Consider the following 13,271-nt stretch of genomic DNA (forward strand, 5'->3'; position numbering starts at 1 on the left):
GAAAGCCATTTGAAGGCAGGAACGGGAAGATGATTGGGAACACCACGATCCAATGAATTTCTCACAGAGAGTTGCGGAGTTTGTGGAATTCTCCTAATGTGCAGAGGGGGCGGTGGAGGGCCCCCATTAGCAGGTTCTCGGATACTTTCAAGAGAGAGCATAGATAAGGGAACTCCTAAAGATAGTCACTGGAGTCAGGGGATAGCACGGGGGGGTAGGATACATGTTATACGAATTGAGAGGGCGGGGTACTGGTTGGGGACTGATCAGCCACGATCAATTGAATGGAATCGGTGCTGGCTCGAAGGGTTCTGCGAATGGAAGACGAATGCATGGCCTACTCCGGCACCTATTGTCTATTGTCTCCCAATTTGGATTTTTTAATTGTATACCTGGTCAAGCTCAGCCTCCTGCAGGTGTGTCTGTGGTGCGTCCTTTTGCCTGTTCAATTCGCATGAATGCTGTCAAAGGTTACAAGCGGTTTGGATGGATGGTGTCGTGATGAATGAGATAATATAATAATATAATAACTGAGTGCTGCTTTTGAAAAACACAGAATCATATATAAGTGGAACTCAAATAACATTTCATCACTGAGGAGTTCTGTCTCAAAGAATTGCAACCATCAAGGCATCGGTATTATACATTTATACCTCAGCCATAATATGAGAGATGGGAGCTGCTCCATAGGAACATCTGCCTGTGGTCTGCAGCATCTGGTGTTGACGTCCCACTTGTGGCAGCATCAGCTGGATTCAGACTACAACACACATGGAATCATAGTGGAGCAGCTCGTGATTATTTTATCCACAAGAAATTTAATTCACAAGGACAAAGTGGCATGCAGAACCGACAAGACAAATGCAATGACATATTGACCTGTTCGCAGAAGTCCAACACATAGTTTAGAAGGCCTCTGGTGAATGTCAGCATGCGATTATCCGGTGTACAAGTGATCAGGGAGCCAATGAAACTGGTCAAGCTCTTCACATAGTCCTCCTGCGGTGATTTGGTCTTGGGGTCTTCATGAAATGCTCTGGTTGCGTCTTTTGCCTGTTCAATGAGCTGAAACACAAATGACCATGTCAAAGGTACAATGATGGATGGATGGATGGATGCGTTGATGAATGAGAATAATATAATAATAATAACTTTATTTATAAAGCGCTTTTAGACAACATCAGTTACCACAAAGTGCTGTACATGGGAAGTCAACAAAAAGTTATAACAAACTACTAAAACCATTAAGACGACAGGACTATAAAAACAGTAAAAATTAAAAGACATTAAAAGCACCTAAAACAGGAACAAAATAGTCTCAGCCAGTGTGTCGAAAGCAAGGGGAATAAAAAGTGAGTTTTTAGGCGAGGATTTAAAGAATGGACAGTGAAGGGGGCCTGTCTGATCTGCAGCCCCCAATTCAACCGCTTAGGTGTTACAGAGTGCCGGGACAGCAGCCTTCTTGTTAGCCCGAGCAGAAAAGGACTCTATCCCCTCTGAGCTTCCGCTTAGACCTTGGTACCTCAAGGAGCAGCTGATCCGCTGACCTGAGGCACCGGGCAGGAGCATATAGGTGGAGCAGCTCAGAGAGGTAAGGCGGGGCGAGGCCATTCAATGATTTAAAAACAAATAAAAGAATTTTAAAATGAACTCGAAAGTGCACTGGGAGCCAGTGAAGGGAGGCCAAAATTGGCGTAATGTGCTCCCTCTTTCGTAGTTTCGAGTTCCGGTTAAAAGGCGAGCGGCAGCATTTTGGACCAACTGGAGACGAGCCAACGAAGCTCGTGAGACTCCAGTAACGTAAAAGTTCACTTAAAAAGATAGACAAAGTACAAATTCTTAAGACCATACAAAGCTTTAATTTGACATCTGACGTGTGTGGGCCTAGAGACCCAGAGGCAACAGTTTTACCTCCAAATCTCCAGCAGCGCACACACAAAGAAATACCAGAAAACTCGAGTTAATATACGTTCAGCCACCTCTGAATATGGAGTTGTTTTCCACTCTTTGCCAAAAGCCAGTCATCCCAAATGGCATCCCTCTGGACCCCTTTGTTATCTGATTAACCTCTTCAACTTATATTAAAAAAAAACTTCCAAGAGAGCTGTGAACTATTCAAAGGTAGACAAAAATGCTGGAGAAACTCAGCGGGTACACAGCAGCATCTATGGAGCGAAGGAAATAGGCGACGTTTCGGGCCGAAACCCTGAAGGAAATAGGCAACGTTTCGGGCCGAAACCCTGAAGGAAATAGGCAACGTTTCGGGCCGAAACCCTTCTTCAGACTGATGGGGGGGGTGGGTAGAAGAAAGGAAAAAGGAGGAGGTGGAGCCTGAGGCCTGAGGAAGGGGAGGAGACAGCAAGGACTAACAAAATTGGGAGAATTCAATGTTCATGCCCCCAGGATGCAGACTCCCCAAGCGGAATATGAGGTGCTGTTCCTCCAATATTCAAACTATTCAACTTACGTACGAAAAAAAACCTTGTCATGATGATTTTTTTTTCTAATGCATTACAATTGGCTTTGTTACTACAGAAAAGCTTAAAATGTTTGAATTTTTCGAACAGAATGAAAGAATAAAAAGCGAGTGTGAAACCATATAACCATATAACAATTACAGCACGGAAACAGGCCATCTCGGTCCGTGCCGAGCATACAAAAACCAAAACAAGAATATTTATATAGTGTCATAAACAATATCTATAAATAAATGAAATCATGTGTGTCCGAAAAGGAGCAGGATGAAGCCAAAGCTGATTAATTCCCACCCCTTATTCAACTGCTTATAATTATCTTATACACATTTAGTAGCTATATGTACACCAGCAACTGTATGTACACCAAATTATTTACATTTATACACTAATCAAATATTTACAAAGCCATACAAAAAAGAGAGAAATAAAGAAAAAAGAAGAGAAAAAGCCCTCATATACTATACAGTATCTTACTCATATATACAACCCATCACTCTATAGTCACCCTTCCCAATACAATCAGTAGAAACATAGAAAATAGGTGCAGGAGTAGGCCATTCGGCCCTTCGAGCCTGCACCGCCATTCAATATGATCATGGCTGATCATCCAACTCAGTATCCTGTACCTGCCTTCTCTCCATACCCTCTGATGCTCTTAGCCAGAAAGGCCACATCTAACTCCCTCTTAAATATAGCCAATGAACTGTGGCCTCAACGACCTTCTGTGGCAGAGAATTCCACAGATTCACCACTCTCGGTGTGAAAGATGTTTTTCTCATCTCGGTCCTAAAAGATTTCCCCCTTATCCTTAAACTGTGACCCCTTGTTCTGGACTTCCCCAACATCGTGAACAATCTTCCTGCATCTAGCCTGTCCAACCCCTCAAGAATTTTGTACGTTTCTATAAGATCCCCCCCTCAATCTTCTAAATGCTAGCGAGTACAAGCCGAGTCTATCCAGTCATTCATCATATGAAAGTCCTGCCATCCCAGGAATCAGTCTGGTGAACCTTCTCTGTGCTCCCTCTATGGCACGAATGTCTTTCCTCAGACCAAAACTGTATGCAATACTCCAGGTGTGGTCTCACCAAGACCCTGTGCAATTGCAGTAGAACCTCCCTGCTCCTATACTCAAATCCTTTTGCTATGAATGCAAACATACCATTCGCTTTCTTCACTGCCTGCTGCACCTGCATGCCTACTTTTAATGACTGGTGTACCATGACACCCAGGTCTCGTTGCATCTCCCCTTTTCCTAATCGGCCAATTAAAGCCATAATTCCTTATTAAAGGCAAGTGGCCAACAATTATAGTGCTTCCTTTAATTATCATACACGTCCCCACATACCTACGAGTTCCATTTACCCGTGGCATAAAATGTGCAGCATTTTTACACAAGGGACTTACAATCCTGATCAGCTCATTCCGTTCTCCCTCTCTGTCTCCATTAGTGACGTCTGGTGAGGAGGCTCCGCTGTGGTTTTCATGTGCCATCCTCCTCTGGAAGTGCTGCTGACTGGTGGAGGGGGATGTGGAGGACAGGGCTGGCATTAGGAGGCGCGGGGCCCAATTGGGAACAGTGTCGGTCACCCCCAGATTCCCAGCCAAGTTCTGTAGAATCATAGAAATATATAATTATATAAATGAGTCGTATGCAGGCACGTGCCGTGAGTAAATACTCAGGGTAGGCAGTCAGTCGGCTTTCAAAAAAAAAATCTTAAACCACGCACGCGCAGAGTGTTCTCCTCTCCGTAAAAATAAAAAATAAAAATAAAGAAAGTAACAATTCAATTTGCCCAAGGTTCCAAATCTCCTTCATTCTGAATGACTGAATGGGTGAGGGGTGAAGGGTGACGGTAGGTGGGGAGATGGTGGGGAAAAACGGGAGCACACTGGGACAAGTTGAATCAGTTGTCATCTCATTGAATGACAATACTAGTTCAAAGGGACCAATTGAGGGGGAGAGTTCCTTTCACAGCGGGTGGGGAAAGTTGCGGGGAGGGCAGGAGCGTTGAGAAGGAGGGGGTTGGGGATCATGCCAGCGACTCACTCACTCACCGCTGCCGCGGTGCTCCGGGCGCGGAGCCACCGCATGCATTGTGGCCGGGGAGGGAAGTAGCTCGGGTGGTTGGCTGCTGGACCTCAGCGCCGCCTGCCGGCCCGCTCACCTCTGGCAGTGCTCTCTGTCTGAACAGTGAGGGGACCAGCTCAAGAGCAAAGATCATAGAGCAAAGCGAGTCAGTGGGTGATGGATAACATCACAGCGGGGGTGGAGCTTACTCCTGTTTTGAATTTGGAAGAAATAAAATTTGTTTTACAATGTGTCGAGACCACATCAAGACAAACTATTTAATACAAATCACCTTCTTGCAGCTCCTCCTCCTCTCTACTCGCACGATGTGCGGTTTCATGAACGACCACTTGTCGTGAATCCACTGCTGTCTCTTGGTGAACTTTTTCCCAGCAGTCCCAGTTTTTGTCCCCATGATCGTCAGCTTCCCATATATTGTCCGCTGGTTCTTGATCCACTGGCAGAGCTGATCATCTGTACAAAATAACACAAAGCCAGCGTGAATTGTGAAGAGAATGGACGAGGTGCTGCAGACAATCAACAACCACGCACTTAAACGCCATGGAAGCCCCTGGCGGTGTTAATCGCCGGCCCGCCAGCAAGAGAATGGAAGAAGTACAGAAGATAAACAAAGTAGGGAGTTTAAAACAAATGTAACATGTGCTAATTGCCTGCCTTCCCGCATATTTAACGTAGGAGGTATTGGAGACAAGATTTCAACTTCAAACTAACATAAGCTGTGAAGGTAGTCAAAAATGCTGGAGAAAATCAGCGGGTGAGGCAGCATCTATGGAGCGAAGGAAATAGGCAACGTTTCGGGCCGAAACCGTTCTTCAGGCCAAAGATCCTGTAGTGGAGCAACATAGGCCACTCCTTCTAAATGCAATGGGCTGACGTGTAGTACGCAACGGAGCGGAACGTGGGCCTTTTTTTCATCCATTTCAGTAACCGGACCCGACCCGACCCGCAGTGTAATCAACATTGCGGGGGAACAGTTTGTGTTAATAAATTAAAATCCTGAAAATGGGGAGAAGAATTTTACCAAAGAACTTTTATATTTACGAGGATGTTTCCGTAACCGGCTTCCGTCTCCGCGCTAGTATCGTTGCTCCGCTGTGACGGGATCTTTGGTGCGGAGACGGAAGCCGGTTACGGAAATGGGGCCGAAAATTGCCCGTGAATCTGCCCATGACCGTACTACGTCTTTTTTGTCGAGTGGTCTATCTTGCTTCGCTGTAGGGTCTTTGGATGTGAGTGTGGGGGTGGGGGGGGAGAGGGTAGAAGTAAGGAAGATGAGGAGCCAGAGGACTAGTGGGAGAGCTGAGAAAGGGAGGAGACAGTAAGGACTACCTGAAATTAGACTTGTGAATGTTGCCTGCAAGTCTGCAAAAGAATGGTAGAGATACCGAAGATAAACTATTTATGTTTAAGAAGAAACTGCAGATGCTGGAAAATCGAAGGTAGACATTAAATGCTGGAGAAACTCAGCGGGTGAGGCAGCGTCTATGGAGAGAAGGAAATAGGCAACGTTTCGGGTCGAGGCCCTTCTTCAGATAAACTATGAAGATAAAATATGTCGGATCTTTGAAACAAATATATCCTGTGCTAATTGCCTGCCTACCTGCAAGAGAATGGAAGAGGTATTGCAGGAAAAAATGATGAACTTTAAATCTAAAGGAACCTGTGAAAATGTCCTGCAAATGGTGACAAGAGAATGGTAGAGCTACTGAAGTTAACAAATAAGCAGGTACTTACAGGTGCAGTCAGGATATTCCTTCGCCTTTTCCTGGAATAATTTGTTCTTCTTCTCCCTCATCCTGTAATCTTCATGTTCCTTATCGTACAGGATGGTGTTTTGCCGATACCATTCCACCAGTTCTCCTTCCTGCTGCCTGCTGAAGGTAAAAGGCAAAACCTTCCTCCAGTCCTTCCTCACCACCAATGGGGCGTCCGTTTCTGATGCTGTGTCTGACACAGACACGGAAGAAGGGGCTGCGTTGTTGGCTTTAAATGGGCCATTCAAGGATGGGGCGGTGGTGGGGACGTGACCTCCCTCCCTGGTCTCATCCTCCAGGGCTTCCTCCTCCAGGTCTTCCTCCTCCTGTGGCATCTCCTCCGGCCACTCCTGCCACTCCTCCTCCTGGTTCAGCAACACCTGCATGGCAGGTTTGTGTTGAGGGTTGTGCCTTAACCCTGCACTTCTGCCTTTTCATTGGAGCTATGTCTAAAACAAGTCTGATGCTCTAACAGAAAACTCTCGCAATGACCGCGCCCTGGAATGACAGCGCATCTCGTGCTGCTGTTTACTCACCAAAGGAGCCATTGCAACGAGCAAACGTGATATACAAACAATATCTACGACTACTTTCCCTTGCCTTCGATTACCTACGATAGCATGCCGACCTGCTTCCACTAAACCTACAAGTAAAAAACCAATTGATTTTTTCCACGCCGACCAATTTTTCAGCACGCTAAACAATTCTCCTCGACCGCGACTATCGGGAGGTTGCATGCAGTCGAGGTCACGAACCCTGACCCGTACTGTTGCCACGCAACGCCAACTGGAGTACACGCGATGAACTGCAGGTAAGAATTTACAATTTTTCCCCGGGCAGCGGGTCCGTTAAAAACCGCCGAAATGGTCGATTTTTGCGCTGTAAATAATTATGGGAATCGTGATAAGCGCGAGAGACATTTATCCTACTTCTGAATTCCAACTTTCAAAGGTATTGTCAATTTGCTGAGGTTGATTATGTCCAACTAACAGCTAACAATTATGCCATTCCTTGGCTTGCATCTGAGTAAAATGTAATTCAAAACCCACGTATGGTTTAGCGATTTTTTAAATTATAAATTTAGCTTCAGAAGTGTTTTCTTTTTGTATGTAAAAACCCACTTGAGAACCGTGGGCTATTTTAACATTTTACAGCCAGATTTATCACTTCTGAATCTTTTTAGATACCAAAGGAATCAAGAAAACACACAAATAATGCCTTACTGTTACTGTACCATTCTACTGTGTTTTTCTCCCTTTTTCCTTCCGCCCACAATATTTAATATGTAAAAGAATATGTGATTCTGTTCCATTCTGTTTATAGTTTGTTTGTTTTTTGCACAAAGTGCGCGAGCGTTGCCACTTTTCATTTCACTGCACATCTCGTATGTGTATGTGATGAGTAGACTTGACTTGGCTTGAAATGCAGTGAGCAAATGCGATAATTGCCAATATTTTCAATCTTGACATCTGCACAGCCAATGTTCGGCAACCACTTTAGCCGTTGTTGTCCCCTCAGCTGCCGCTTCTCTCTACCATCATTTCTCCTCACTTTTGGAATTCTAAAGTAGGATAAATGTCTCTCACGGTTACCCCGATTTCTACAATTATTTACAGCAAAAATTGACCATTTCGCCATTTTTTAACGGGTGAGAAAGTCCACGTTTCGTGTAGTAACAGTACGTGCCGGAAGCTGCCATGTCCTCCACATGGATTGAGCTGCTCCGTACGTCATGCCCTTTATCCCGATGACCTTACGTGCAACCCCCCCCATACGCGGGAACTTCTCTCGAGCATGAAGGATAGCTACAGTGACCTCCTAGGACCACGTGTCGACCGTGCTGCGAGTTTGCGGCGAGCGCAAACTCTTCCAAACTCGCAAATTAGGTCGCCACAGTGGGACAGGCCCTTTAGCGCGTCTCCTGACCTTCTTCATCACAATTGAGGCAGCAGTGTCCTGTGCATGGCCTGGGCCTGGGCCTGGCTGGCTCAGCACCAGCACCAGCAGCAACAATACCTGTGGCCTTGAGTACCTTAGTCCGGGGTGGGATGTTGGTGTTGGTGCTGTGGACACGATACATCTCCATGGTCTCCTCCAGGCCCTCATCCTCCTCCTCCTCCTCCTCCTCCTCCACCTTGACCTTAATCTCCAGGCCCTCCTCAGTTTTAACCTGCCTGTTGGGTGGGGGTTGGGCCTCGCTCCCGGGCAACACCTTCCATCTTCTTGGGACCATTTTGCGATGCTCACCCTCGTCTGTCTCCGCCGGATCACGTGGGGCCGCAAAACAAATCTGTCCAAAGCTCCGGTGTAAATGTCTTTCCGCTTTAAGGTCCCGACGTCTGCCCCTCTACTGCGTCACGACGTCTGCCCCTCTACTGCGTCACGACGTCTGCCCCCTCTACAGCGTCACGACGTCTGCCCCTCTACAGCGTCACGACGTCTGCCCCTCTACTGCGTCACGACGTCTGCCCCTCTACTGCGTCATGACGTCTGCCCCTCTACTGCGTCACGACGTCTGCCCCTCTACTGCGTCATGACGTCCCTCTCCTCCAGCCATGACGCCTGCCCCTCTACTGCGTCATGACGTCTGCCCCTCTACTGCGTCACGACGTCTGCCCCTCTACAGCGTCACGACGTCTGCCCCTCTCCCTAGCGTCACGACGTCTGCCCCTCTCCAGCGTCACGACGTCTGCCCCTCTCCGGCGTCACGACGTCTGCCCCTCTACAGCGTCACGACGTCTGCCCCTCTCCGGCGTCACGACGTCTGCCCCTCTCCTCCAGCGTCATGACGTCGGCCCCTCCCCAGCGTCGGCGACGTCTGCCCCTCCCCTCCAGCGTCACGACGTCTGCCCCTCTCCTCCAGCGCCATGACGTCGGACCCTCGCCCCCGTCTGGACACCAGCCCCTCCCCTCCAGCGTCATGACGTCTGCCCCTCTACTGCGTCACGGACATCTGCCCCTCCCCTCCAGCGTCACGACGTCTGCCCCTCTACACCAGATCTGCCCCTGGCAGCGGTCATGACAGCGGGTAGGAGTTGGTCTGCCTCACAGCGTCCAGAGTCATGACGCGGGTTTCGATCCCGACTACGGGTGCTGTCTGTATGGAGTTTGCCCCTTCTCTCAGCGTCACGACGTCTGACCCTGCCCCAGCGTGGGTTTTGCCCCAATATCTGCTCCCGCGTCTGCCTCTCCACACTCCAAAGTCGGCCCCTCCCAGGTTTGTAGGTTAATAATTAGTGGCTTATGTTCAGTGCTGAGTGAGTGATGCCTCACTCAGACCCCCCCCCGAATACCGACTACGGGTGCTGTCTGTATGCAGTTTGCCTTCTCTCCCCGTGACCTGCGTCCCCCCCCCCCCCCCCCTGCTTCCTTCCACACTCCAAAGGACGTACAGGTTTGTATTATCCCCCTCCCCATGTTCATCCCGGTGATGCTCTCCCCTACCCCCCCACCCCCACATGATAGAAGTAGATGTGTTTAAGAGTGAACTGCAGATGCTGGAGAATCGAAGGTTACACAGAAAACCTGGAGAAACTCAGCGGGTGCAGCAGCATCTATGGAGCGAAGGAAATAGGCAACGTTTCAGGCCGAAACCCTTCTTCAGAAGAAGTAGATGTTTGATAGAAGTAGATGTTGTGCAAGAAGGGAATCTGGGAATACATTGCATCCATCTAGAATATGACTTCTTACAATGTTAAAATAAAGAACTGTCATTTGAAAAACAAAAGCATTCAAGGGTCTGTGTGTCACAAACACTAACTACAATGTTTTTTTTAAACCTGATTCAATAACTAAAAATACAGTATAAATTAAGGGTCAACAATAATGTTGAAAGTGTGCTGGAGTAGGCCATTCGGTCCTTTGAGCCATGTGTGATCATCCAGAATCAGTACCCCGTTCCTGCCTTCTCCCCATGTACCCTGACTCCGCTATCTTTACGAGCCCTGTCTAGTTCTCTCTTGAATGTATGCAGGGAACTGGTCTTCGGCACCTTCGGAGACAGAGAATTCCACAGACTCACAACTCTCTGTGTGAATCGGCACTTTCATTCTGGAGACCGCGGATTCAGGATGTTCAGGAAGCAAAGAAGTACAACGTAACAACGATGAGCAGGAAGCAAGAGGATTGGGTAATGTTTAAAGAACAACAGAAGATAACCAAAAAGACAATACGGGGAGAAAAGATGAGGTACGAAGGGAAGCTAGCCAAGAATATAAAGCAGGACAGTAAAAGCTTCTTTAGGTATGTGACAAGGAAAAATTTAGTTAAGACCAAAGTTGGACCCTTGAAGACTGAAAAAAGGTGAATTTATTATGGGGAACAAGGAAATGGCAGATGCGTTGAACAGGTACTTTGGATCTGTCTTCACTAAGGGGGGCACAATCTTCCTGATATAGTAGTGGCCAGAGGATCTGGGGTGACAGAGGAACTGAAGGAAATCCACATTAGGCATGAAATGGTGTTGGGTAGACTGATAGGACTGAAGGCTGATAAATCCTCAGGGCCTGATGGTCTGCATCCCAGGGTACTTAAGGAATAGTGGATGCATTGGTGATAATTTTCCAATGTTCTATAGACTCAGGATCAGTTCCTGTGGATTCGAGGGTAGCTAATGTTATCCCACTTTTTAAGAAAGGCGAGAGAGTGAAAACGGGGAATTATAGACCAGTTAGCCTGACATCGGTGGGGAAGATGTTGGAGTCAATTATAGAAGATGAGATAGCCGCACATTTGGATAGCAGTAACAGGATCGGTCCGAGTCAGCATAGATTTATGAAGGGGAAATCATGCTTGACTAATCTTCTGGAATTTTTTGAAGATGTAACTAGGAAAATGGGCAAGGGAGAGCCAGCGGATGTAGTAGAAAAATAGAAAAAAGGTGCAGGAGTAGGCCATTCAGCATTTCGAGCCTGCACCGCCATTCAATATGATCATGGCTGATCATCCAACTCGGTATCCTGTACCTGCCTTCTCTCCATAGTGTACCTGGACTTTCAGAAAGCATTTGATAAGGTCCCACATAGGAGATTAGTGGGCAAAATTAGGGCACATGGTATTGGGGGTAGAGTGCTGACATGGATAGAGAAGTGGTTGGTAGACAGGAAATAAAGAGTAGGGATTAACGGGTCCCTTTCAGAATGGCAGGCAGTGACTAGTGGGGTACCGCAAGGCTCGGTTCTGGGACTGCAGCTATTTACAATATACATCAATGATTTGGATGAAGGGATTCAAAATAACATTAGCAAATTTGCAGATGACACAAAGCTGGGTGAAAGTGTGAACTGTGAGGAGAATGCTATGAGAATGCAGGGCGACTTGGACAGGTTGGGGGAGTGGGCAGATGCATGGCAGTTGAAGTGTAATGCAGATAAATGTGAGATCCACTTTGGTAGCAAAAACAGGAAGGCAAATTACTATCTAAATGGCGTCAAGTGGGAAAAGGGGAGGTACAACGGGATCTGGGGGTCCTTGTACATCAGTCTATGAAAGTAAGCATGCAGGTACAGCAGGCAGTGAAGAAAGCGAATGGCATGTTGGCCTTTATGACGAGAAATCGAATATAGGAGCAAAGATGTCCTTCTGCAGTTGTACAGAGCCATAGTAAGACCACACCTGGAGTATTGTGTGCAGTTTTGGTCCCCTAATTTGAGGAAGGACATTCTTGCTATTGAGGGAGTGCAGCGTTGGTTTACAAGGTTAATTCCCGGGATGGCGGGACTGTCATATGCTGAGAGTATGGAGCAGCTGGGCTTGTACACTCTGGAGTTTAGAAGGAGAGGGGATCTTATTGAAACATATAGGATTGTTAAGGGCTTAGACACGCTAGAGGCAGGAAACATGTTGACGATGTTGGCAGAGTCCAGAACCAAGGGCCACAGTTTAAGAATAAGGGGTAAGCCATTTAGAACGGAGACGAGGAAACACTTTTTCTCATAGAGAATGGTGAGTCTGAATCTGAATCTGAGTGTGGAATTCTCTGCCTCAGAGGGCGGCGGAAGCAGGTTCTCTGGATGCTTTCAAGAGAGCTGATAGCGGAGTCGGGGGATAAGGGGAGAAGGCAGGAACTGATTGGGGATGACCTGCCATGATCACATTAAATGGCGGTGCTGACTAGAAGGGCCAAATGGCCTCCTCCTGCGTCTATTGTCTATTGTTATCGGCCGCAGGCCGGGGCTCTTCTATTGTCCAGTGGAAGGCAAACAAATTAAAATATTTCACAAGCTGTGTGTGACAAAAGAATTTCAAATCCAATTCACCAGAAGTATAACAACGTTAGATAGCTGGTGAACCTGCTGGTGTTTTGGTCCCATTGAGAAAGTTTAAAGATTTAAAATTTACAAAATGGATTCAGCTGTAGATTTAGAATCAATAAAGTGGATGCTTTCACCTTTCTCCTATTACACTAGCAATGCTACAGCACTATAACTAAAAGATGTTTTTTGCCATTCTTACATAACACTAGCGAGATAACAGCACAACGACATGAATGTTTTCCCTTTATGATATAAACATCAGGAGAATGGTTCGTACTCTTTGGCTCGTACTCTTTACTCCATAAGATTAGAATGTGCGTTAATAAGGTAAATAAAAATATCAAATGCTTAATCTGCAGTTAAACAGCTTCTTCAACACAACCATATATGGGCTAACCTTTCGTCTCTCGGAAGAACCTGTCAATCTTAACAGGCAAGATGCTGTGCAAACATAATCAGAATCAGACTTTATTCGCCATGTATGTTTTACAACAGACTGGGACAGGAATTTCACTGGCCAGGTCAGTCAAACAATTAAAAGCAACAGAGTCAAAAACACATTTTAACATGAACATCCACCACAGTGACTCCTTGATGCTAAGTCCGCAAGCAAGGGTTCCACACCGATGTTAAGTCCGCGCCCCGCGGTGGGGCTCACGACAGTCCGAGGCGGCTCCCAGCTCCAGCGATGGTAG

The 13,271-nt window shown here is 46.9% G+C and overlaps 1 protein-coding gene across 1 annotated transcript; it reads right to left on the reverse strand.

The window, feature by feature from the left end:
* Positions 1-798: 798 nt before the first annotated feature.
* Positions 799-8,619, reverse strand: LOC129715328 (uncharacterized). Its single transcript, XM_055665200.1, has 5 exons — positions 8,355-8,619; positions 6,303-6,702; positions 4,840-5,021; positions 3,884-4,087; positions 799-1,065 (listed from the first exon to the last, which is right to left on the reverse strand). Exons 1-5 carry the CDS (start codon positions 8,553-8,555, stop codon positions 799-801), a joined length of 1,254 nt encoding a protein of 417 aa, XP_055521175.1. The 5' UTR covers positions 8,556-8,619.
* Positions 8,620-13,271: the final 4,652 nt, after the last annotated feature.

The sequence above is a fragment of the Leucoraja erinacea genome, unplaced genomic scaffold (assembly GCF_028641065.1).
Source record: "Leucoraja erinacea ecotype New England unplaced genomic scaffold, Leri_hhj_1 Leri_1121S, whole genome shotgun sequence".
Classification (NCBI taxonomy): domain Eukaryota; kingdom Metazoa; phylum Chordata; class Chondrichthyes; order Rajiformes; family Rajidae; genus Leucoraja; species Leucoraja erinaceus.

Excerpts from the sequence above, each read along its gene's own strand:
- LOC129715328 (XM_055665200.1), bottom strand. The coding sequence starts at position 8,555 with ATGGTCCCAAGAAGATGGAAGGTGTTGCCCGGGAGCGAGGCCCAACCC. Across the intron at positions 6,703-8,354 it reads ACATCCCACCCCGGACTAAG|GTGTTGCTGAACCAGGAGGA; the intron begins GTACTCAAGGCC and ends CCTGCCATGCAG. Across the intron at positions 5,022-6,302 it reads GGAATATCCTGACTGCACCT|ATGATCAGCTCTGCCAGTGG; the intron begins GTAAGTACCTGC and ends TATTTTGTACAG.